Here is a 25,255-nt window from a genome sequence, read left to right on the forward strand (position 1 = left end):
CACTGCCACTGAGAGGAATTAAACAGAGGGTACAGTGAGACCGCCTTTTGTGATGATACCAAGGCAGCAGGTGGTTCTAGCACTATGCTACCATAAGAAAGAGCAATAAAACGGCTTGATTTTTCGTAGCTCTCTAGGGACGAAAGCGTTTCCTTCCCAGTAACTTAAAACATTAATTTTTTACCCAATTAAATGTTCTAGAAAGCTAACACAGCTACTGCAGTACTTTCATAGTTAAAATCAGATACTTTCCCTGCTACAAGGACCTTGAAACGTTTGATTGCAAGCGACTCTTCTACCTTAAAAATAAAACATGAATCGGTCTGATGTGGAATCTGTGTGCTCTGTTACAACACCCACTATACGCTTGTTTGCGTGGACATAGACCGTTCTGTAACTCAATACCCTTCTAATGAGCACTTCTATTTATGGGACGTGATCTGTTACAACAATGCATACAGGTATAAAGCTCAGTTATCTCCAGTTAACATAATGTCGAAAGAAGTGGACAAGACCCATTTAATTGCTGCTGTCTTTCTGGATGTTGGGATTTAAGTATGGCTTTTGTGCAATACTTGAAACTAATGAACTATGAGGTATGAGGTGAATACGCACCCGAAAATGAGCCACCATGACTAGCGGTGACATTCACAAACCACTTTTTAGTCAGCTGCAGAAGGAACATTAGTATTAACTTTACCTCATTTCTTTGAATATTTTATGACTTTCACATATAATGTATCTCAGCACCTACACTACTGCTAAGTTTGTATTCAGTCCCTGATTTTCAGTAGTTCAAAATATTTTGTTCAATGTCTGTATTTCTTTTCAGTTTGATGCTCCTGCATTAACGTACTTATTTTTTTGCACTGTGCTACGGTTTCTACCTTACATGTTGATGATGGTCTGTCACACTTTGCAACGTTGTCCACTTGTTAGAGTAAGAGGAGTCGGACCATCTGAAAGTACTTACAAAAGGACTGTTTTAGTACGTTTACAAAGCAACTAAAGAGCACGAACAATAAGGTTTCAATATAATACCGATAATCGTGGCAGTGATGTATTGTGGCAGTATGTTTGTGACAAAGAGATAACAAAATTTTTATCCAAACAAATCCAATGGTTTGTTTTAAATGCTATCTTATAGCGGAATCAATTTTCTATTGTGTAACAACAAATAAAGAAGAATCTAAGTGTTATTTTTAATTTATTGTATCTATTGTAATACATGGTAACTGTGATGCGGGTGTAGAACGAATCCTTGTTTTTCTTTCGGCAGTAACTACAGTGAGTGAACAGATAACTAAATACAATATAAATCTTTAATATGTAAGACTTAATACTTCACGGAAGTTAATACAACCGATTTAAAAAATGTTTCGTCTCATGTACAACATGTCACATATATAAATGATACATTCTGCAGAGAAATAAAATTTTTTCAATGGAACTAATTTTTATTCAAACAGTCTCACGAGTTCTTTCTTAAAAATTTTATTTCTTTATGAGTGGATTAAGATAACTCATTTCTTTCTGAACTGTGCAGTTGTGACCTCTGCACATCTGCTTCCACTAGGTCCTACGTAATGTGCCATGTCTTCCACCCATCCTTTCTGCTGATCTCCGTCTGTTATTACCTCCTTGGATGTGACCTATGTTCTTTGTTAGAAGCGTACTATCCAGGCAGTCTTTTTTTCAGATAAAATGGCTATATATTTAATTCTTTATAAATAGGACAGTAACAAATCAGTGACATTACTGTAAATTCTAAATTATGTGTTTTACACGAAATTATTAAGTAACAAAAAACGGTCAGTACAAAGAGCTTCATAATAATGTTAATAATAGTAACAATAAAAAATAATACTCTAACAAAAATGAAAAGGTTGAGTAAAATGTGGGATATCCCATCATACTGTGTTTCAACTTTAAGACAAATTTTAATCACATTGTACTACTGTTACTGTGCTTCCATAACAAACTCGAGTTTCAAAAGCGGCACAGATCTTAAAATACAGCAAGTCCGTCTCAACCCTTCACAAAACACAAACTGCAGCGCATAACTGAACATTATATTTTACCTAGGGTAAAGACATAACTAAACAACATACGAAGTATCACAAGATAAAATTATAGCAATCCTTTGTAAGTCCTGCAAAGGTTGGAATTTCTTTTAAAACAGTTTTTACATTGATATAACGAGACAACACGTACAGTGTGTTCTCCAATCGCAGTGACCTCCATGTAACTGCTGATTTTAGGTATTAAAGGATCTCACTAACCCAGTTAACACAGCTTCTTATCACATGGCCTGATTACATTTTTCGCAGATCCCATTTGCCTTCGATTTCTCTATATCATTTATCAGCTGCTCAACATGATCTTTGTATTGATTGTAAACTATAAAAACAAAATGCATGAAGACATTGGCCATTTTTATGCCATTTAACAGATCGAACTGGCGCTTTTCTGTACAATTAGGTATCTGTTTTTCAAGAGTTAGAGCATCATATGTATTGTACAATTCCCTAACTAGCTTACTCACATGGTGCCAGATAAGGTGCCACCATTTCGTGTATTTATTGTCTGTCTTCGAGCACACCTGAACTGTGAGCTCGTCCACAACTGCGAGAGTAAGAATTATCTCGTTTCTTCCTATGGCTATCCCTTGTATACCCTGCTGCAGCTGTGAAGTCAGTTTACTTACTGGCTCCGCTACACCAGTATCCTCAGAGAAGTGTCTTCCAGAGGTACCTGTAGTGTTAATGCTGAGTACAGAGTCAAAACAGGCTTTTAAAATGGCATCAGATATTTTGCCCTGTGATGCCTGCTTGACCAATGACAGGATTTCTTCCCTTTGCTGTTTGCCCAGGTCACATAGTTTCTTTGGATTTATCTCTGCACCACCATTATCTGCATTGTTTACATTTTCAGAAAGTACGACTTTGTGGCCGTCACAGTCTTCCCTTGTTCTGACCACTCCAACTAAGAAATCATCCTTACTACCAATGCTGCGGATGCCCCTAATAACTCTTTCATTGCCGTCCACCTCGTTCTCATCAGTACCTGCTGTGCTCTTTCCCAACTTCTTGGGCTGTTTCCTGTGCCTATGGCTTCTCAGATTCTTCTCGAAATTGTCGATTACTCCTTTCTGTGTGTCCTCGATTAGTTGTGAAGCTGTCTGGAAACTGACTGTGGCATGAGCGAAAAACAGCAGTGAGGCACTGAACTGGAACACTTCTAGAGGTGTTGCCTTCCCCTTGTTTAGACGTTCACCACGGCTGATGGCCCCGATACCAGCACCCGCGGCGTTGACAACGAATGAAGTGACGTCGAGAGCATTGCGCGCTATTTGTCCTGTCTTACTCATCACCTGTCCATTCCTCGCCAGAATTGCTGCTCGACTCGCAGCTGCCCCAGATGCCACACCGACCACACTGCCCGCCATAGAACACCACGATATGGCTGCCTGTGAAGTATAAAACAAAATGGAAGTGATATACATTGGAAGTGGGAAGCATACAAAAAATATTAGTACAAAAGGAGGTCATAAACTACAGGTTTACTCTGCCTGAGACGACCTTGTCGTCTGCGGTACACTGATCTCCCTACGCCTTAGTGAAGAATGAGGTATTCAATGCTAAGTACCTTACCACCTAGCCAGTGATGTAAATGAAGTGGCAATATAATGGAATCAACCTCGCAAACTAATGTCATACATGCATGACAACTTCAATGAAAAACTTTGTAAAACGTAATACATTTATATGCCATTTTTCTCTAACAACCCACAAAGAAAGAAAAAAACGAGAAAGGTGTAAAGAAAATGACGTTTGACACGAAACTACTTTAGCCAGCGTTAGTGTCCTTCTGTAACTTTGTTCTTTACAAAGATATAAAAAACAGTACCGTTTTTAAGGACGGAAGGTACAGTCGTGGACAAAACGAGCCAGTCCCCTCGCCTTTTCGTTACACTGACCCGCCCAGCTTTAAAGTCTGCTACACAGCGTAACAGGCAAGGCGATGAAGTGTTACCAACATACTATGCACAGGCGTGAAATTTAAGAACCATCCGAAATTTGTCACTTTTCAATCATGTGTAAGACTATATTAATGTTGATAAGTGTGTTGACCACAATACCTAAATATAAGATGTAAATGCAAGGAGAAACGCTAATTAGTATGAAATGTACTAATAAAAATGAATTTCAGCTTATCGAGATAACTGTTTTAGTAAGACGAAGTACCCCAGATCGTTACGAATTAGCAAAATATAATGCCAATTCGGACGCGAAATTGTATCAACGTTCTGACCAGTCATACTGGATTAACGTTGCTGACCTACCATGAAAGTGTGCAAATTTAGCAATGAGTGAAGATTCATAACGAAATTCAGTTAAAAATCATTCCTTGCCACACTTAATTCAATTATTGACAGAAGCGGAAAAAGAAGGCAGTAACAAGTATGAAATTCTACAAGGGTCTCATATCGACATTCACAGGGCGCCGGTACAGAATAAAGGTAGCAATAAAACGTATTGGGGGGCGCGAGAATTTATTAACATTCCTTTACTGTTTGTCTATCTGCCTCCATCGTGATTAGAACCGAAAACAAACCAGACATCCTTTGCTGTGGCAAAGGCCTTTCACTAAGGTAGCAGAGAACCCAGGCAAACAGCCCTTTATTATTACCCCAGACATCAATAAACCGGCAATTTCGCAATGAAAATGGCAAAATGATTTGCAGTTTCTGTTAAATAGATCTTTCTGTACTCAAAAACAGCAATTGTCTATCTTTTGTCACCGATTATGTGACATTCATTCTGTATGTTTATCGAAATAATAATACTGTTATTATCGAGTAAATTTAGTAGGATAATTCTGCGTCACATCAGGAAATAAACGGCGACGTAGCTGCCAGACGTCTTCTACAATGCTTCGAATTCTCCATTAGAGGAGCCACAGCCAGAAAACGTTGTTTAGCCTAAATGTTCCTTAAGGTAGCTGGCAATGGGAGTGCTCGCACTTTTAAAACGCGGTCGCATTAATAGTGGGATCTGAATTACCACACGTATAGACAAATGGATTTTAATTGCATTCCTGTAAACGTGATTTGGATCGAAAGCGTAGCTACGATTAATATGCTGCTGTATCGACTGCAACTGGAACATTCCGAATAAAGAGAAGGGTAAATTGTTATGCGGCCCTCATCTTCAGTAACTGTGGTAGCTATTTTCGTTTTTAGGATTTCATCACGTAAATCGGTAAAAATGGAACCCTACTAGTCTCACTTTCTTGACCGTCTGTCCACCCAACCCTTAAAACCCGTCTGCCTCGAGTACGGGTGGGCATAATAAGCGGAAATGCATCGCACTTCCTGCGGTGTACGGCCACTTGGTGGTGTAAAAAGTTAGCTGTGTCGACTCAATCTAAACATACGGCCGTTTATGTAAAGAAAATATCTGCAAGGTCAAAAATGGCTCTAAGAACTATGGCACCTAACTACTTAGGTCATCAGTCCCCTAGATCTAGAACTACTTAAACCTACCTAACCTAACACACATATACGATCCGAGAAGGATTCGAACTGACTGCTCAAGGAGCCGCGCGGTCCGCGATATGACGCCGTTGAATGCATGGCTAACCCGCGCCGGCAAGCTGTTAATATCATCTGGTGTTACTAAAAAGTTACTTCTGGTTTGATTTTCTGCGCAGTTCATTTAAGAAAGAATAACTGAAGTATATCTGATTTTGTGGATGAGGAAGGACGACTAATTCATTTCCCCTAGTCTTTATTCTTGATGTTAGATTCGCAATCTGCGCATACGTACTGTCCATAACCACACTTTAGATCTAAGTCTCAGTCAGAGATATGAGAGTACAACACATTGGCTTATAGTTGCGGTATTTCGTTTCCCACGAAGTGGTAGCAGACGAAGCTGTGGCGTCTTCGAGGCGCGAGTTTCTCCAGTGCTAGCTGAACACATCAGCTGAGCGAACTTGCGTAGTATGTTGGTAGCACTTCTTCGCATTGCCTGTTATGCTGTGTAGCAGACTTTAAAGCTGTGCGAATCAAGCAAAACGAAAAGTCGAGGGTTGTCGCTTGTTTGGTCCACGACTGTACATTGTGAATGATCGAAACATTATCTTTTGGTGACTGATGATCTGAGGTGTGCTTTGTGAGAAAATTCAAGTATTTTACACCATATCCTTATTTAGAGTTCCTAAATATCAGTATAGAAAGCAGCACGTAAACTCAGACACACAGTTGTTGCTCTGTGACTTGCGTCTTTCAATTCATAAGTCTCTTGACTACTTCTCTGCTTTGAGCTTTGAGCTACTCGCTGAATTGTTGTCTTGCTTGTAATTGCTTTATCTACAACTAACACAATACGTGTGTTTGGAAGGAAAAATATCATCTCTATAGTTTTCAATTTTTTGAGTTCCAGTACAGCACTCGTGGCTGCAGCATCGCGGTCGCTAAGTGGGACGAGGCAGTTCGAGATAAGTTTTATATTGTGACGATAATTTATGGATTTGTAGTTTTAGTTTGACGATGTCCACTATGGAAAGACGGTAGTTCCTGTTACTCTGAAGGAGGTTGGGTTATCCCGACTGAATCCTAGGCAAAGTCTAGGCAACCAGTGCAACTGAGTGTTTATTATTAAAATTAATATGTACACAGTTGTTGACAGGGCCGCGAAATGTTGAAGATATTTCAAGTGCCGGCCGCGGTGGTCTCGCGGTTCTAGGCGCGCAGTCCGGAACCGTGCGGCTGCTGCGGTCGCAGGTTCGAATCCTGCCTCGGGCATGGATGTGTGTGATGTCCTTAGGTTAGTTAGGTTTAAGTAGTTCTAGGGGACTAATGACCACAGCAGTTGAGTCGCATAGTGCTCAGAGCCATTTTAACCATATTTCAAGTAAGGGTCTAGAGAACATGGATGAATGAAAACAGTGAACGTAGTGTGAAGAACACAGTGTTTGTCCAGGGCACGAATACTGTTGGAAAGGGGTGAAGAGCAGAAGAGCTTTTATTATGAATTCACCAAGCTCTCCTACCAAATTTCAGAAATGTAATTCCTTACCGCCTGCTGCTTGGAAAATAGTGGCGGGGTAATATTTGACACATGCAGGCGAACGTGGCGTGGATTTAAAGGATGAGTGCACCGCAGGATTACATTAAAGACACTAAATTCAGCAACAGTTAAAGAGTTTAGTGTAAATGTTTTTATAGCCTATGACCTTTATTTTAAAAATTTTATCGAGAAGTAGTATTATTGAAATATTTTCGTATTAACGTTGCTAAAGTTTGCCTTGCAGACCTGGGCGACACCTCCACCCAGATGTGAAGTACGTGAGCTTATAGGAGTTGAGATTCCGTTTAAGGCCCTTTCCATGTAATTAAGCGAAGTCTTTTTTATACAGGCTAATTCACAAACATTTTCCCAGGGTAGCACCGTTAACCGTATTCTGCGAAACAACGAGTGGACTTATTTTTTATTGTAGTCGGGGGTTTATAAAATTAGGTGCGCAGAATGTTCTGCCGAATGTATCAGACAGACAGGAGGAAATGTTTACTACATTTAGTGAAAGCATGTTAAGGAAAAAATTGCGAAGTCAAAAAATTATTTCCTTCACCGTACATGTAAAAGTTTCAGGCCCTTAGTCACTATAAGATACCAGTGACTAAAGGTTTTATACGCCAGTAGGAGACGTGAAAGCGTGTCTCCTCTTATCTATTGTCTTAGAACCATCAGTGTAGAACATAGTGGCACCCTGCAACTACACAAGGTTGGTACGTAAAGGACGCTGGGAAACCATAGGACGGGGGGGGGGGGGGGGGGGCGAGAGAGACCCTGGAAAGGTGGGTCCTAATCCGTAGTCTAGGCACCATCTAAGGGGGAGGGAGTATGGGAGGAAATGCATTTGATGCCTTGAACTAAGTGTAGATGGAGGTCCGGAGCGAGAAAAGTGAGGCACATCCAGGGTCAAGTACTCGCAGGGTGGAAGGAGCCTGTCAGCCACGTACAAGACAACGATGATCAAGTCTGGACCAGAGCACAGTAAAGATGGTACGGTCTGCAACCCAGTATGTCGAACAAGACCGCGACATGGTGCCAGCAGTGAGTAACAGCCTGTCAGACAGTTGATTCAATCGGAGTAAATGTTTAGTTATAGATCGCCCTGCCTGGATGCCACACTAATACAAGGACAAAAGGCCCCGAGATTAGAGTACCCAACATAATCTGAATCCAACCGTCCTCTCGAGCAGTTTATTAAGTCCATTCGTCAGGCTAATTTGGTGGTAAATGTCGAGACACGTTTGTTTGTTCACAGGCTAAAAGGTGGGGATAACTATACTGTCTCTCCATTGAGACAGAAAAGGACCCATGAGACAAATTCAATTGAAGACCATGAGATGTTGCCTCTGAGAAATGTCCAAGAGTTTGATCATCTGACTGAATGGAATCCAGGCCTTGGTCCATTTCTTGTGAAGAGGTAAGTGCAGGCAAGCATTCTTATTCAGTAAAGGGTTCATTACAGGGCTCAGAACGGTTCGGGATTAAACAGACGTGGGCCTGTTTATCTTATCGTTTCTCCCAGAGTGGTAGCAGAATAGGTAAGGTAGAAGACGCTAATGCCGTTGGAGAATGTGTTGGCGATTACGATCCTGCATGGTTTACTGTCGCTGGAGGCCTCAAGACAACGGAGCTTGGAACAAGCCTGCAATGAAGAGGCATACGTCCAAGGGAGGAAGCATTGCGTTCCCAGCATTCCTCTAATCTGGTTGAGAAGGTGACGACCCTCCGCGCGGGTAGGCTTAAATGTGAGAAGGTTCGTCTATATGTCGTTTTTATCTCTGCAGCGCGTGTCGGCGGTTCTAGAAGGTGAATTCTACACCCTTCGTCCACCATGGTACTGGTCGAAGGAAAATGCTGTAATGCACAGCACACGTATATGAATGCCAATTGGACCTTTAGAATGCCCAATGTGGGGGTCTGTGTCTGGCAGCAGCAGCAGGGAAAGAAAGAATCACCAGAAGTGATCACTATCACTAAGGTCTTCAATGGGTGACCAATGTAGAGAAGCTTCGAGAGATGGGGAGGAGTCATGAGATCGATGACAATAAAGGTGTCAAGAGTGGCACAGAAGTGGGCAGGGAACCATCATCGAGGAGAGACAAATTGCGGTCAATAATAAGTTTGTCACTTTCAAGACCCCTACCTAATGAAGAGGCACTCCCCTACAGTAGTTACTGGGCACTGAAGTCCCCAAGGAGAAGAAATGGAGGTGGGAGTTGCTGTATTATGGTAGACAGTTCAACTTAAGGTAAGTGGCCTACCCTGAGGGTAGTAGATATTGCAAACCGTGATTTATGGAGTCGTTTACACCCTAACCACTATTGCTTCCATGTTGGTACGTAGGAGGATCTGGTCACAAATGACATCGGAGTGAACCAGAGTGCAGATCCCGCCAGATCCTACCCCTGGCTTGGTACAGTTCCGACAGAAAACCCTAAAACCACGAAATGTTAGAGCATGGTCATCATGGAGGTGTGTTTCTTGAAAACAAAGGCAGAACGCCCAATAGCAGGATACAAGACGTTTGATTTCCTCTAGGATGCCGATGGTATTCGTTGCAGTTACACTGCATGATCGGGTAGCGACTGCCCTGGCTAGACAAAGAAGTGTCACCCAGAATGAGATTTTCACTCTGCAGCAGAGTGTGCACTGATATGAAACTTCCTGGCAGATTAAAACTGTGCTTCTTTCAGGAGTGCTAGGTCCCGAGTTCGAGTCTCTGTTGGGCACATAGTTTTAATCTGCCAGGAAGTTTCAAGTGTCACCCAATCAGTCTTTACTGACGAGGCTGGATTGTATCTATAAGTAAGATGTCAGACTCAGGGGGCAGATGGCATCTCCAGTTGCGCTTCTCCTCGTCCTCCTCCTCTTCCTCCTCCTCCTCCTCCTCCTCCTCCTCCTCCTCCTCCCCCCCCCCCCCCCCCCCGTGAAGGAAGGCAGGGAACAGATGGAGCACAAGTGTCAGAGCCAGAACCTGAAGAGGGGTCACATTGGGACACACAGATCGTTCGTCTTGTGGCCGAGTGGTGGTAGCCTTCCGGCCTGAATTATACTGGGGCGGGAGGTCCAAAGGGGGAAGCCTAATTACCAGCAGGTGCCAAAGAAGGGGGAGCACTTCTTCCGCCAGGCAGTTAGACCTGCTCCCATAGGGGAGGTCGTGGGAACTGCAGGAGAGGTGGAGAAGAGACTGGGATGGGAAAAAATTGAAGTAACACAGAGCGGAGCCTTACATACTTTTATCGAGCCTCAGTATAACGAAGGCAATCCAAGGACTTCTACCCTTGAATCTTTTTTCCTTTGTAACCTGGAAAATCTTGCAAGCAAGGAGAGTGGCGGTCACGGCAATTACACACACACACACACACACACACACACACACACACACACACACACACACTCCCTAAAGAGCAGGAATACATTTCCCCAAAACACAACCATCCAAAGAATCTTATAGGTGGTAGGATGTACAGATAACATGTAATATCTGTAGCGCGTAACCATGACGACCGCTGGGAGGGTATTCCCCTCTAAAGCCAGAATGAAGGCTGTGGTATCGGTTCGGTTGCCTTTGAGACCCTTCTGCACACACTGAACAAAATGAACGCCACGCTGCTCCAGATTGTATCGGAATTAATCAATTTGTAGAATGAGGTTCCCTTGAAACTCACTTCCTGGGTCATATTTACAGATTGGTGAGGAGCAATAGACACTGGGACACTGGCAAGACATTCACAAGCACTAAGAGCTACAGATTGGCTGCAGTAAAAGCTTTGATCATCTTACTAAGGGTGTCTTCCAAACTTGTCCTTGACATTCTTCACAAAAGACAATAGCTTTGTGGCAGTAAGTGTGTTCTCATCTGTCCTAGTACACAATGGTTAGCAGAGAAATGTTTCATCCGAAGATAGCGAGCACGGCCTCCCTCTTAGGGTGTAGGAAGGAAAGGCTGCTGGTACATACAAAAAGGAATTCAATGATCTTTCACCATTCGAAGAGACGGCCGCTTGAGAACGGCAGGGTTTTTGCAGCTTGACATGCTTCGTGCGCCAAGCATCCGCCCTGATATTACCCACTCCGATCAGCAGCTCTCTCCATCGACGCCAGCCAGCCACTGCTAGGCCTCCTGTCTGGTGGCCATTGCCAGGACATGATTGGAAGGAGAAATAGCATTCGTCGTATTTTTTGTTTTATTATCCGCCAAATCGATTTTCGGTCACTTAATGACCATCCTCAGTGCTGTAATATACAATTAAAATTGGTAGGAACTAGTATCAACAAGCTTAGAGCGATTATGTGATGCTGTTTCTCCTTCCAATTACATCCATTATCTGGTCATGGTGCACAGAACACTCCATGGAGTCGCCAATCAATTACAAGGACTTCCAATACCCCAAGGAGACAGGCAACCACTCCTTCACATTGGGGTGGGGGGTGGGGGGGCGAGGGAGATGACAGCTCTATCATGAATAGTGTGATACCTGTGTTGTCAGAGGGCTCAGCCAGATGGATACATGATGGTCCTACGTCAAGGACTGGAAAGAAGGGGGGGCCGAAAGAAAGAAGGGGGGGCCGAAAGAAAGAAGGGGGGGCCGAAAGAAAGAAGGGGGGGCCGAAAGAAAGAAGGGGGGGCCGAAAGAAAGAAGGGGGGGCCGAAAGAAAGAAGGGGGGGCCGAAAGAAAGAAGGGGGGGCCGAAAGAAAGAAGGGGGGGCCGAAAGAAAGAAGGGGGGGCCGAAAGAAAGAAGGGGGGGCCGAAAGAAAGAAGGGGGGGCCGAAAGAAAGAAGGGGGGGCCGAAAGAAAGAAGGGGGGGCCGAAAGAAAGAAGGGGGGGCCGAAAGAAAGAAGGGGGGGCCGAAAGAAAGAAGGGGGGGCCGAAAGAAAGAAGGGGGGGCCGAAAGAAAGAAGGGGGGGCCGAAAGAAAGGAGGGGGGGCCGAAAGAAAGGAGGGGGGGCCGAAAGAAAGGAGGGGGGGCCGAAAGAAAGGAGGGGGGGCCGAAAGAAAGGAGGGGGGGCCGAAAGAAAGGAGGGGGGGCCGAAAGAAAGGAGGGGGGGCCGAAAGAAAGGAGGGGGGGCCGAAAGAAAGGAGGGGGGCCGAAAGAAAGGAGGGGGGCCGAAAGAAAGGAGGGGGGCCGAAAGAAAGGAGGGGGGCCGAAAGAAAGGAGGGGGGCCGAAAGAAAGGAGGGGGGCCGAAAGAAAGGAGGGGGGCCGAAAGAAAGAAGGGGGGCCGAAAGAAAGAAGGGGGGCCGAAAGAAAGAAGGGGGGCCGAAAGAAAGAAGGGGGGCCGAAAGAAAGAAGGGGGGGCCGAAAGAAAGAAGGGGGGGCCGAAAGAAAGAAGGGGGGCCGAAAGAAAGAAGGGGGGCCGAAAGAAAGAAGGGGGGCCGAAAGAAAGAAGGGGGGCCGAAAGAAAGAAGGGGGGCCGAAAGAAAGAAGGGGGGCCGAAAGAAAGAAGGGGGGCCGAAAGAAAGAAGGGGGGCCGAAAGAAAGAAGGGGGGCCGAAAGAAAGAAGGGGGGCCGAAAGAAAGAAGGGGGGCCGAAAGAAAGAAGGGGGGCCGAAAGAAAGAAGGGGGGCCGAAAGAAAGAAGGGGGGCCGAAAGAAAGAAGGGGGGCCGAAAGAAAGAAGGGGGGCCGAAAGAAAGAAGGGGGGCCGAAAGAAAGAAGGGGGGCCGAAAGAAAGAAGGGGGGCCGAAAGAAAGAAGGGGGGCCGAAAGAAAGAAGGGGGGGCCGAAAGAAAGGAGGGGGGGCCGAAAGAAAGGAGGGGGGGCCGAAAGAAAGGAGGGGGGGCCGAAAGAAAGGAGGGGGGGCCGAAAGAAAGGAGGGGGGCCGAAAGAAAGGAGGGGGGCCGAAAGAAAGAAGGGGGGGCCGAAAGAAAGAAGGGGGGGCCGAAAGAAAGAAGGGGGGGCCGAAAGAAAGAAGGGGGGGCCGAAAGAAAGAAGGGGGGGCCGAAAGAAAGAAGGGGGGGCCGAAAGAAAGAAGGGGGGGCCGAAAGAAAGAAGGGGGGGCCGAAAGAAAGAAGGGGGGGCCGAAAGAAAGAAGGGGGGCCGAAAGAAAGAAGGGGGGCCGAAAGAAAGAAGGGGGGCCGAAAGAAAGAAGGGGGGCCGAAAGAAAGAAGGGGGGCCGAAAGAAAGAAGGGGGGCCGAAAGAAAGAAGGGGGGCCGAAAGAAAGAAGGGGGGCCGAAAGAAAGAAGGGGGGCCGAAAGAAGGGGGGCCGAAAGAAGGGGGGCCGAAAGAAGGGGGGCCGAAAGAAGGGGGGCCGAAAGAAGGGGGGCCGAAAGAAGGGGGGCCGAAAGAAGGAGAACAAACAAAACTGCCAGCAGTGCAGTGATCCATGCATATAGCGAAGTTGATAATTAATCCAATCATGAGAAGTAGGAGGGGGGCTAGGGTAAGTAAAGAGTAGACATGGAAGGCACGATGAAGGAAATGTAGCCACGGACGGCGTAATTGCTTACAGTAAATAGGAGCCCCTTGTGCAAACTCACGGAAGGACAGTGGGCCCCAGGTGAGGGGTGGTGTGGGGTGGGGTGGGAGTGGCGCTTTAAAAGACTTAGTATCAAGTAAGGTAGAGGAGGTAGTTAATATACAATTGAAATTTCTGTAAACTTTCGCGGAAAAATGGGAACAAAACGGCTATTCGTCTTATTGCGCCGTATTTGTGATACTGGGCGATAGACAGACGTTTGGAAAAAACATCACCCACAGAACTCAAAATATTGCGAACAAGTGTGAGAACTTTTGCACGATCAGGAGAACAGGTCATGCTTCCAAGCTGCTAAGAAGAATGTTATACAGAAGAAAGAAAAAGGAAACTGACGATTTTTTAGACTACGGACAGTTTGACTGCAAGTGAATTAACGGCAGCATAGAGGTAGTTCTGCGTTATGCTCGATAACTGAAGGAAAATCAAGAAACGTTCACAGGAATAGTCGTATTCGAAATTCTGAGAAAAAGAAAGGGAAAACGGGTACTGTATAATATGCAGAAGAATCTAAGCGGAACAGTGAGACTACAAATCAAGAGTGAAGTGCCTGGGTTGAAAATGGTGTAAGGTAAGGATGTAGTCCTTCGCCCATACTGATCGAGATGTATATCGAAGCAGCAATGAAGAAAGACAGTGAATTGTAGGATTAAAATTCGAGGTGAAACATTATCAATGCTTCGATTCGCTGAAGAAAACGCTGTTCTCAGTGAACGTGTATTCCAGGAACTGTTACAGAGTAAACCGGAGGACGAAAAGTATGTGAAGCGGCAGAAGTGAGACGACAAGTACCTTATCATCGTAAGTGGTTATTACGAAACAGATGAAGTTACTTCTGCAACCTAGACAGGAAAATAACCCATGACAGATGAAACAAGAATGACAAAAGAACTAGCACTGCAAAAAAGGATTTCATGGCCAAGACAAGTGTAACGTAAGCCTTAATTTTGAGGATGAAATTTCTGAGAATGTACGTTTGGAGCACAGCATTCTATGGTCATGGAACATAGACTTTTTCTCTCTTTGTGGTTTTAGAGCGCATAACTACAACGGTCATTAACGCCCTGACTAAGTTAGGAATGCACCGCGAGGCACAAGGTTAAAACAGCAACTAAAAGGGACAACACTATACAAGACGTATTAACAGGCATAGGATTAAAAAAAACAGCATAATCAAACGTCCTTAGACAGGTGTGTCAAGTTGATAAAACGAAGAACGCGAACATCAGCTCCTGGGTCATTCGCTAAAATGGCATCCAGAGTACATGGCAGGCCAAGATCAAGACGCAGTGTAGTAAAATCCGGACAGGACGTTAAAATGTGGCGAACCGTCAGCAATTGCCCACATGGACAGAACGGCGCCGGCGCAGCCGTCAGCAGATGGCGATGGCGATGGCGATGGCTGAAACGGCAGTGTCCAATTAGTAGCCGGGCCAAAACGACCTCCTGCCACCGAGGACGTGAGGAGGACGTCCAAGCCGCGGGAAGAAGTTTCATGGCCCAAAACTTGTTGTCAGTAAGTATAACCCGATTGGCATGCCACAGCGATAAAATGCGCTGACAAATAACCCTGCTAAAATCGGATGAAGGCACACAACAAGAAGCTGTCCGAGGCTGGAGGAACGGAGCCTTGGCCGCGGCATCTGCAGCTTCGTTCCCAGGGATACCGACATGGCCAGGAACCCACATAAAGCTAACTGGAGACCCGTCGTCCACCAGCTGCTGAAGAGAGCGTTGGATCCAGTGCACGAAAGGGTGAACCGGATACTGATCACTGATTCTCTGGATGGCGCTCAGAGAATCGGAGCAGATGACATAAGCAGAATGTCGGTGGCGGCAGATGTAAAGAACAGCCTGGTAGAGAGCAAAGAGCTCAGGTGTGAAGACCGAACAATGGCCATGTAGCTGGTATTTGAAACTTTGTGCCCTAACAATAAAAGAACACCCGACCCTGTCATTGGTCTTAGAGCTATCTGTATAAATGAAGGTCATATTAATGAACTTCGAACGAAGTTCGAGAGAACGGGAGTGGTATACCGAACCGGGGGGTAACCTCCTTTGGTAGCGAGCTGAGGTCAAGGTGAACGCGAATTTGAGCCTGGAGCCAAGGTGGAGTGTGGATCTCGCCCACTCGAAAGGTTGCAGGGAGTGAAAAATCAAGGTGTTGAAGGAGGCGACGAAAGCGAACTCCAGGGGGTAGCAGGGCAGAGACATACAACCCGTATTAACGGTCGAGAGAGTCGTCAAAAAAGGAACGATATGATGGGTGGTCGGGCATTGACAGTAGCCGACAGGCATAACGACAAAGCAGTATATCGCGCTGGTAGGTGAATGGCAATTCACTGGCTTCAGCATGAAGACTCTCGACGGGACTAGTATAAAACGCTCCGATCGCATGACGTAAAACACGATATTGTATGGAGCTGAGGTGGCGTAAGATGGACGGCCGTGCAGAGGAGTATACGAAGCTCCCATAATCCAGCTTGGAGTGGACGATCGACCGATATAGGCGAAGTAGGACGGTTCGATCCGCTCCCCACGACATACCATTGAGAACACGGAGGACATTTAGAGAACGGGTACAACGGGCAGCCAAATATGACATGTGGAGACCAACTAAGTTTCCTGGCGAATGTAAGACCTACAAATGTTCTTGTCTCCACGAATGGGAGAGCAGCGGGGCCGAGTCGTAAGGATGGTGGGAGAAACTCTTTGTAGCGCCAGAAGTTACTACAGACCGTTCTCTCGGCAGAAAAACGGAAGCCATTGGCGACACTCCACGAGTAAAGACGGTCAAGAGAACGCTGAAGATAGCGCTCCAGGAAACATGTACGTTGCGCGCTGCAACAGATGGTAAAATCGTTCACGAAAAGGGAGACTGATACATCATCTGGGAGGCAATCCATTATTGAATTGATCGCTGTGGCGAAGAGAGCGACGCTGTAAACTGAGTCCTGTGGCACCCTATTCTCCTGACGAAAGGTGTCTGACAGGACAAAACCCACAGGTACCCTTAACTGTCGATCCATTGAAAAGGAACGAATAAAAAGAGGGAGGCGCCCTCGAAGGCCCCATGTATGCATGGTGCGGAGAATGCCCGCCCTCCAACAGGTGTCGTAAGCCTTCTCCAAATGAAAGAACACAGCCGCGGTCGGGAGCTTCCGCAAGAAGTTATTCATAATGAAGGTTGACAGGGTAACCAGATGGTCAACAGTAGGGCGGCGCCTACGAAATCCACATTGGACAATTGGTAAGTAGGCGTCGAGATTCGAGCAGGCAAACCAAACGAGAGTTAACCATTCATTCCATCACCTTACAGACACAGCTGGTAAGGAAGATGGGTCGATAACTGGAAAGAAAGTGCTTGTCCTTCCCCGGCTTAGGAATCGGATCAACAATAGACTAGCGCCAGCCTGTGTGAACATGTCCCCCAGTCCAGATGCGATTGTAAGTACAAAGAAGGAAACCTTTACCCGCAGGAGAAAGGTTCTTCAGCATCTGAATATGAATAGAATCAGGCCCTGGAATGGAGGACCGTCACAAGCCAAGTGCATTTTCTAGTTTCCGCATGGTGAATAGGGCAATATAACTTTCACGATTCGAGGAGCGGAAGTTAGGTGGCCTAGCCTTTTCTGCCTGTTTTCGGGGGAGGAAGGCAGGGTGGTAATGAGCGGAGCTCGAAACCACTGCGAAAAAGCGGCCGAAGGCATTGGAGGCATCCTCAGGCCCACAAGGGCGTTATTAGCGACCGTCAAGCCAGAAACTCGTTAGTGGACCTTAGTGCCAGATAGCCGGCGCAGGCTACCCCAGACTACAGAAACAGTAAAACTGTTGAAGGTGCTTGTGAAAGCAGCCCAGCTGGATTTCTTACTTTCTTTAAAAATACGACGACACTGCGCAAATAATCGTTTGTAATTGATGCAATTCGCCATTGTAGGGTGGCGTTTAAAGGTGCGTAAAGCACGTCGACGAGCACGTAAAGCGTCTCTACATGCTGCGGTCCACCAGAGGACCGGTATGCGACTTGGAGATGAAGTAGTGTGAGGGATGGAATATTCAGCAGTGAGAATGATTTCTGTGAGAAGTGCGGCCTGACTATCGCAGCTTGTGATGGTCTGATCCTGAAAGGTCGCCCTGGAAGGTCGCCCTGGAAGAGAAGAGCCCCCAGTCTGCTTTGGATATGTTCCAACTAGTTGAACATGGAGATGAGTATGAGTCAGGAGATGGATAACAGAAGGGAAGTGGTCGCTCGAATATGTATCAGAAAGTGCATACCACTCAAACCAGCGTGCAAGTTGGGTAGAACATACAGAGCGGTCTAAATGGAAATAGGTGTGAGATGGGTCTGAAAGAAACGTAGGGGGCGCCAGTATTGAGGCAGACAAGGTTGAGCTGGTTGAAAACGTCTGCTAACAGGGAGCCCCTCGTACAGGATGCTGGAGAGTCCCAAAGAGGATGGTGGGCATTGAAGTCTCCAGTTAACAAAAATGGTGCAGGTAGCTGAGCAACAATTTGCATCATGTCTGCCCTGGTAACGGCAGACGACGATGGAGTGTAAACGGTACAAATGGAAAATGTAAAAGTGGGGAGAGTAATGCGGACGGCAACTGCCTGCAGGCCGGTGTGCAATGTAATGGGATCATAGTAGGTATCATCCCGGACCAGCAACATAACCCCTCCATGAGCCGCAATACCTGCCACTGGGGGTAGGTCAAAAAGCACAGAGGTGTAGTGTGCCAAGGCAATGTGATCACATGGGCGTAGCTTCGTTTCCTGGAGTGCTACGACGAGCGGACGGTTTAAGCGGAGCAGAAGCTGTAAGTCCTCTCGGTTGGAGCGAATGCTGCGAATATTCTAGTGAATTAGTGCCATCGTGAGAAGAAGATGCCAGAAGGTGTCATCTCTAAGGCCGCTGAGGGCCCGGCTTCGAGCGAGCACTGCCGCCGCAAGCAATAGGCGGACAGTCGTCGTCCATTTCTTCTACAGGTTCATCGGCCATCTTGTTAAGATGGCCGGGAGGAGGAGCTTCCTCCGGTGGTGAACGGCCAGATGTTCGGCTATCAGGGGTGCAGCCAGGCGGAACGGATGACGGCCTGGGGCGGCAACCGCTGGGTGGCGCAGGAGAAGAAACGCGCCGTGGCGGGGAAGGAGAACTGTGCTTCATATTTGCCTTCTTGGAAGGTCGTTTTGTCGAAGTATTGGTCGATGGCTGGGAGTTGGAGATACGTAGGTGGTCTGCACGAGACGGTTCCTTCTTTAAGGCCCGTGCATCTGAATTTTGGGTCTTCGTCTTGGCAGAAGCTGACAAAGGTGCTTGTGTCTGAGGGGTGACGGGACGAAGAGAAGGCGTCGACGGGGCGATCTTAGCACTGGCCCAACGGAAGACCGTAGTGCTGAGGGTCAGATCGCATGTCTGCGCCGCCACCTCCCTGGTAGTCCGAGGAGCGGTGAGGACAGTACTATATTTCCCCGGTGGGAGCAGCGTGGGCTTCCTACTAGCAAATAGCTTGCGAGCAGCCGAGGTGGACACTTTCTCTTCAACCCGAATTTCTGGGATACAGCGTTCTTCCTTGTAGATGGGACAGTCGTGGAAGGACGCTGCATGGCCACCCTGACAGTTCACACAACGAGGAGACGGAGGTAGACAGTCACCCTCATGGGCATCCCTGCCACAAGTGACACATTTAGCCGCGTTGGAACAAGACTGACGAGTGTGATTAAAACGCTGACACTGGTAGCAGATCGTAAGTGTCGGGACAGAGGCGAACAGAAAGAACCTCGTAGCCCGCATTGATGCGCGACGGCACCTGAAAACTATCAAAGGTCAAGGGAAGTGTCCAGGTCGGTACAAGGTCATTGTTGACCTTTTTCATGAGCCTATGGACAGCCGTCACGCCCTGCTTAGCGAGGAAAGAATTTCCGTCTAGTGATCTAGTATATACCACACTACGAGAAGAATTCAAAGTGCAGTGAGCCTCCACCCGGACAGGGAACGTGTACAGGAGTGTGGCCCTAAGCAGTTTTTGTGCCTGAAAGGCGCCCTCAGGTTCTAGTAACAAGGTACCGTTACGCAACCTGGTACAAGACTTGACCGATCCGGCTATGGCATCTACGCCCTTCTGGATAATGAAAGGGTTGACAGAGGAAAAATCCTTTCCGTCATCAGCTCTAGAAACTAAGAGCAACCGTGGGGCAGGCGGTAGTACTTTTGTCACTGGTGACTGGTGAAGTTTCCGTTTGTGGGCAGAAGTCTAGAGAGAAGGAGAAGAAGAAGAGAAATCCATTGCGGAGGAATCCCCCATGATTGCCTGTGTCTCCGATGGCGCGCTTCTTCCTTGTGGGGACCATCTCAGAGGGCACTCCCGCCTTAGGTAATTGTTCACACCTCAGGTCACACCTCAGGTGACACCTCAGGTGACACCTCAGGTGACACCTCAGGTGACACCTCAGGTGACACCTCCCGAGAAACGTACAGAGGGACCAATCAGCATGATAGGAAGGTGTCAGCTCAGGCAATCACCCCCTTGGGCCTGGCATATACCAGGGGTACGTGCGTACCTTAATTGCCTGCCCATGGTGGGGAATTACGCGTCGGAATGTGGGGTTCGGTCTTCAAGCAGGCGGCGAGGAAGAAGCAGGCGGCGAGGAAGAAGCAGGCGGCGAGGAAGAAGCAGGCGGCGAGGAAGAAGCAGGCGGCGAGGAAGAAGCAGGCGGCGAGGAAGAAGCAGGCGGCGAGGAAGAAGCAGGCGGCGAGGAAGAAGCAGGCGGCGAGGAAGAAGCAGGCGGCGAGGAAGAAGCAGGCGGCGAGGAAGAAGCAGGCGGCGAGGAAGAAGCAGGCGGCGAGGAAGAAGCAGGCGGCGAGGAAGAAGCAGGCGGCGAGGAAGAAGCAGGCGAGGAAGAAGCAGGCGAGGAAGAAAGAAACCAAAGGAAGAAAGAAACCAAAGGAAGAAAGAAACCAAAGGAAGAAAGAAACCAAAGGAAGAAAGAAACCAAAGGAAGAAAGAAACCAAAGGAAGAAAGAAACCAAAGGAAGAAAGAAACCAAAGGAAGAAAGAAACCAAAGGAAGAAAGAAACCAAAGGAAGAAAGAAACCAAAGGAAGAAAGAAACCAAAGGAAGAAAGAAACCAAAGGAAGAAAGAAACCAAAGGAAGAAAGAAACCAAAGGAAGAAAGAAACCAAAGGAAGAAAGAAACCAAAGGAAGAAAGAAACCAAAGGAAGAAAGAAACCAAAGGAAGAAAGAAACCAAAGGAAGAAAGAAACCAAAGGAAGAAAGAAACCAAAGGAAGAAAGAAACCAAAGGAAGAAAGAAACCAAAGGAAGAAAGAAACCAAAGGAAGAAAGAAACCAAAGGAAGAAAGAAACCAAAGGAAGAAAGAAACCAAAGGAAGAAAGAAACCAAAGGAAGAAAGAAACCAAAGGAAGAAAGAAACCAAAGGAAGAAAGAAACCAAAGGAAGAAAGAAACCAAAGGAAGAAAGAAACCAAAGGAAGAAAGAAACCAAAGGAAGAAAGAAACCAAAGGAAGAAAGAAACCAAAGGAAGAAAGAAACCAAAGGAAGAAAGAAACCAAAGGAAGAAAGAAACCAAAGGAAGAAAGAAACCAGAAGAAGTGAACAAACTGAAACGACTTCAAATATAGGTCACGGAACCGTCCGTCTCCGGACGCAGGCGCTAACTACCCCCTTGATGGGGAGGGACTCCTTTTAGTCGCCTCTTACGACAGGCAAGAATACCTCAGGCCTATTCTAACCCTCGGACCTGCAGCGGGGAACATGGACTGTGGGAAACCCTGATCAGAAGAGAATCATAGACCTTGGTATGTTGTGCGAGAGACGGACGTTTAAAATTAATTGAACTGACAAGGTGAGAAATGAGGTTCTCTGTTTAATCGAGGAGGAAAGGATTGTATGGAAAGCACTGCCAACAAGAGAAATCAGCATGATAGGACGTGTGTTAAGACATTATGGAATAACTTTGCTGGTTCTAGAGGGACCTATAGAGAGAAAAAGCTGTACAGGAAGACAGATTAGAACACACAGAGTAAATAATCAGTACGTAAGTTGTAATTTCTGTTTTGGCATAGAAGAGAAATTGGTGGTGGGTGGCATGACACCATCCAGAAGACTGACGACTAAAAAAAATTTATTGTTTGAGACATTACCTGACTGTCGGTGAAGGGGTTGACAGTTTGGCCGTGAATACCACGGTCGACCAGTGCTGTAGCACCGCGTACCGTGCTGTAGATTCCGGTAACAGCACTACAAACAGTAGCTGCCACCATCGCCAATGGTCCAAACGGGGTTAGGAAACCGAGGGCAGACACACCAGCCACCCCTAGCGCAGCCAAAGAGGTGACTTGATCTGCTACTTTAACCACCTGTAAAAACAACGAAATATCAACATTTGGTGCTGTCAGGGAACAAGAAGACTCAGGAAAATTAGGTCTGTTCTTGACCCGAAGGATGTACTTGCTTTTTTTCTTGTAGTCACCTTTATAAGGAACTTTAAGCCAAATTCGGTTATTAATAATTTGACGGCTTTGAGTTCACTACCCAAGGATGATGATGAATACAGGGTCTCTCATTCATTTAATGTCAATGCTTGTATTACTCAGTCATCGTTGATGTTACCTTCAGTAAGACCATCTCCTGGTATGTTTCCACGGTATATCTCTTCCTACAGCGGTATATCTTTACGTTGATATGGGTAACCCCAGCAGAATCCTAAGAGGATCTGGGAGAATTCCACCTGTATCTCCCATTCAGAGTGTATAGTCTTCGCAGATTCTCGACAAACTGGGAGACACGCGCATTGGCCAGACGGAGTTTAGAAGCTTAGCCATAGTAGAGCGCTGAATACAAAGATGGGGTACCGTAGACGACAGTGAGAATTAAAAAAAGGTTTCTGCTAAGTGAGACGGCTACAGGCGCATGGCCGACTGTCAAGGTGTCCCGTTACAGCTACAAAATACTGCACTACAATATCACATGGAAGGGCTCTGTAACTGAATCCCGTGGATGTAACAAATGAGAAAATCAAGTTTAAACTAAATTATCAACCCGGATAGGTCCCGGAAGGACGAACGGTACCGACAGTCTGCCATGTTGTCCTCAGCCTATAGACGCCGTTGGATGCAGATGTGAAGGGGGAAGTGATCACATACCCCTCACCTGGCCATTATCAGCTTTCGCATCCGCAACCGGTACATCTCCGTCACGTAACTTCTCAACTGACCTCACAAAGACTGAGTGCACCCTGTCTGCCAAAAGCACGGCAGATCCTAATTTTCTCCCTTCTAATTTTGTAAATAATTATTACAGAATCAACTTTAAGTACACTACTGTTAATCCAAGCTTTCTAGTTCATAGACGACATGTCAAATGGAGGCAAACTTAATTGAATCAACGAGTTTACCGAAACCAAACGAACTAACCAAGAACTAATGTATCCCACCATGAGACCTATTAGGACGACAGCACTTCTTGTATACCGTTACCCTTGTCCTAAATTTGTGTGTTTAGACATGCAAGATATTTCTGTGCCAAATCAGGTATTACGTAATTTGATGATGGTTGGTTGGGTGTGGGACTGAAGGGACCAGACTGCTAAGGTCATCGTTCCCTTGTTCCACGATAAATTCACACAAAATAAAAACTGTCAGTCGTTAAAAACGGAGAACTGAGACAAGGGACGACACAATACAAGAAAGACAGACAAAGACCAGACAAACGGAACTAAAATCACACCGAGTGTGAAGGTGGTTGGCCGACCATGAAAATAAGGAAAAGCCAACCACCAAATGACATTAAAACCCACAGTTTAAAACCACAGGCCAAACGCCCAAGTCAATACAGGAAATAAAAGGACAAACACTCAAATCATATGATAAAAGAACCCTGCCCGAATAAAACTCAACACGAGGTCCGCCATAGCAACGTCATCACATAAAAGGGCAGGGAGGGTATCAGGCAGCGCAAACGTCTGCCTGAGTCCTGTTAAAAGCGGGCAGTCCACCAAAATGTGGACCACCGTCAGAGCTGCCCCGCAGCGACATAGCGGTGGGTCCTCCCGGCGCAACAAATGGCCGTGCGTCAGCCACGTGTTGCCAACGCGCAGCCGGCAGAGGACGACAGAGTCCTTCCGAGAGGCCCGCATGGAGGAGCCCCACACACGGGTCGTCTCCTTCACCGCCCGAAGTTTGTTGGGCGTGGGCAGGGTGCGCCACTCGTCACCCCAGGCACTAAGCACTTTCTGTCGCAAAGGCGACAGGAGATCACACGCCATAAGGCCGAGTTCCAGAGCCGGTGAACTCACTGCCTGTTTAGCCAGCGTGTCAACCCGCTCATTGCCCGGGATGCCGACACGACCTAGGGTCCAAACAAAGACCACGGAGCGGCCGCAACGGGCAAGAGCATGGAGCGACTCGTGGATGGCCATCACCAGACGGGAACGATGAAAGCACTGGTCAAGAGCTCGTAAACCACTCAGGGAGTCACTACAGATGACAAAGGACTCACTGGAGCGGGAGCGGATATACTCTAGGGCGCGATAGATGGCAACCAACTCGGCAGTGTATACACTGTTCCAGGGTGCCAGCGACCGTTGCTCACAATGATCCTCTAGAGTAAGAGCGTAACCAGTGCGACCAGAGACCATCGAACCGTCGGTATAGGCCACGGCAGATCCGGGAAACTCGGCAAGGAGAGAAACAAAGCGGCGGCGGAGGGCCGGAGGAGGGACCGAGTCTTTCGGACCCTGTGCCAAATCCAGCCGAATGCATGGTCGGCGCACACACCAAGGGGGCAGACGGAGATTGGCCCGGAAAACAGGCAGGAGAGGGAAAAACTCAATCCCACACAGTAGAGCCCGGATGCGAACCAGGATCGTACACCCTGACCGGGGCCGCCTGTCTGGAAGATGGACGATCGAGTGCGGGAACAGGAGACGGTAGTTGGGATGCCCTGGCAAGCTACAAACGTGGGCAGCATAAGCGGCCAGAAGTCGGTCGCGCCGGATCCGCAATGGAGGAACACCAGCCTCCACAAGTAAGCTGTCAACAGGGCTTGTCCGAAATGCTCCTGTGGCGAGTCGGATCCCGCAGTGATGGATGGGATCCAGCAATTGCAACGCTGATGGCGATGCCGAACCATAAGCCACACACCCATAATCAAGGCGGGACTGGATCAGCCCTTGATACAGCCGGAGAAGGGTGGACCGATCGGCACCCCATCCGGTGTGGCTAAGGCAACGGAGAGCGTTTAAATGCCGCCAGCATGTTTGTTTAAGCTGCCTAATATGAGACAGCCAAGTCATCCGGGCATCAAATACCAGTCCCAAGAACCGATGCGTCTCTACCACAGCAAGAGGTTCACCGTCAAGGTTAAGGCGTGGCTCAGGGTGAACCGTGCGACGCCGGCAGAAATGCATAACGCAGGCCTTAGCGGCCGAAAACTGGAAGCCGTGTGCTACAGCCCACCACTGCGCCTTGCGGATAGCGCCCTGCAGCTGGCGCTTAGCAACTGCAATGCCAGCGGAGCTGTAGTAGAGGCAGAAGTCGTCTGCATACAACGAAGCTGCGACGGACGATCCCACCGCCTCAGCGAGCCCATTGATCGCAATTAAAAACAGGGAGACACTGAGGACAGACCCCTGCGGGACCCCGTTCTCCTGGACCCGGGAGGAACTGTGGGACGCAGCAAC

The 25,255-nt window shown here is 47.2% G+C and overlaps 1 protein-coding gene across 2 annotated transcripts in view; it reads right to left on the reverse strand.

Moving 5' to 3' along the window:
- Positions 1–1,049: 1,049 nt before the first annotated feature.
- Positions 1,050–25,255, reverse strand: part of LOC126272935 (uncharacterized) — a 137,062-nt gene continuing 112,856 nt past the window's right edge. The window contains exons 3-4 of one of the 2 annotated variants that reach the window (XM_049976233.1): positions 21,717–21,932; positions 1,050–3,469 (exon numbers count right to left, since the gene is read on the reverse strand). In XM_049976233.1, the coding sequence (XP_049832190.1) occupies positions 2,303–3,469; positions 21,717–21,932 (1,383 nt within the window). In that variant the 3' untranslated portion in view covers positions 1,050–2,302. The remainder of the gene's footprint in view (positions 3,470–21,716; positions 21,933–25,255) is intronic. The other variant, XM_049976234.1, reaches the window with a different exon arrangement.

The sequence above is a fragment of the Schistocerca gregaria genome, chromosome 5, assembly GCF_023897955.1.
Source record: "Schistocerca gregaria isolate iqSchGreg1 chromosome 5, iqSchGreg1.2, whole genome shotgun sequence".
In the NCBI taxonomy this organism is placed as follows: domain Eukaryota; kingdom Metazoa; phylum Arthropoda; class Insecta; order Orthoptera; family Acrididae; genus Schistocerca; species Schistocerca gregaria.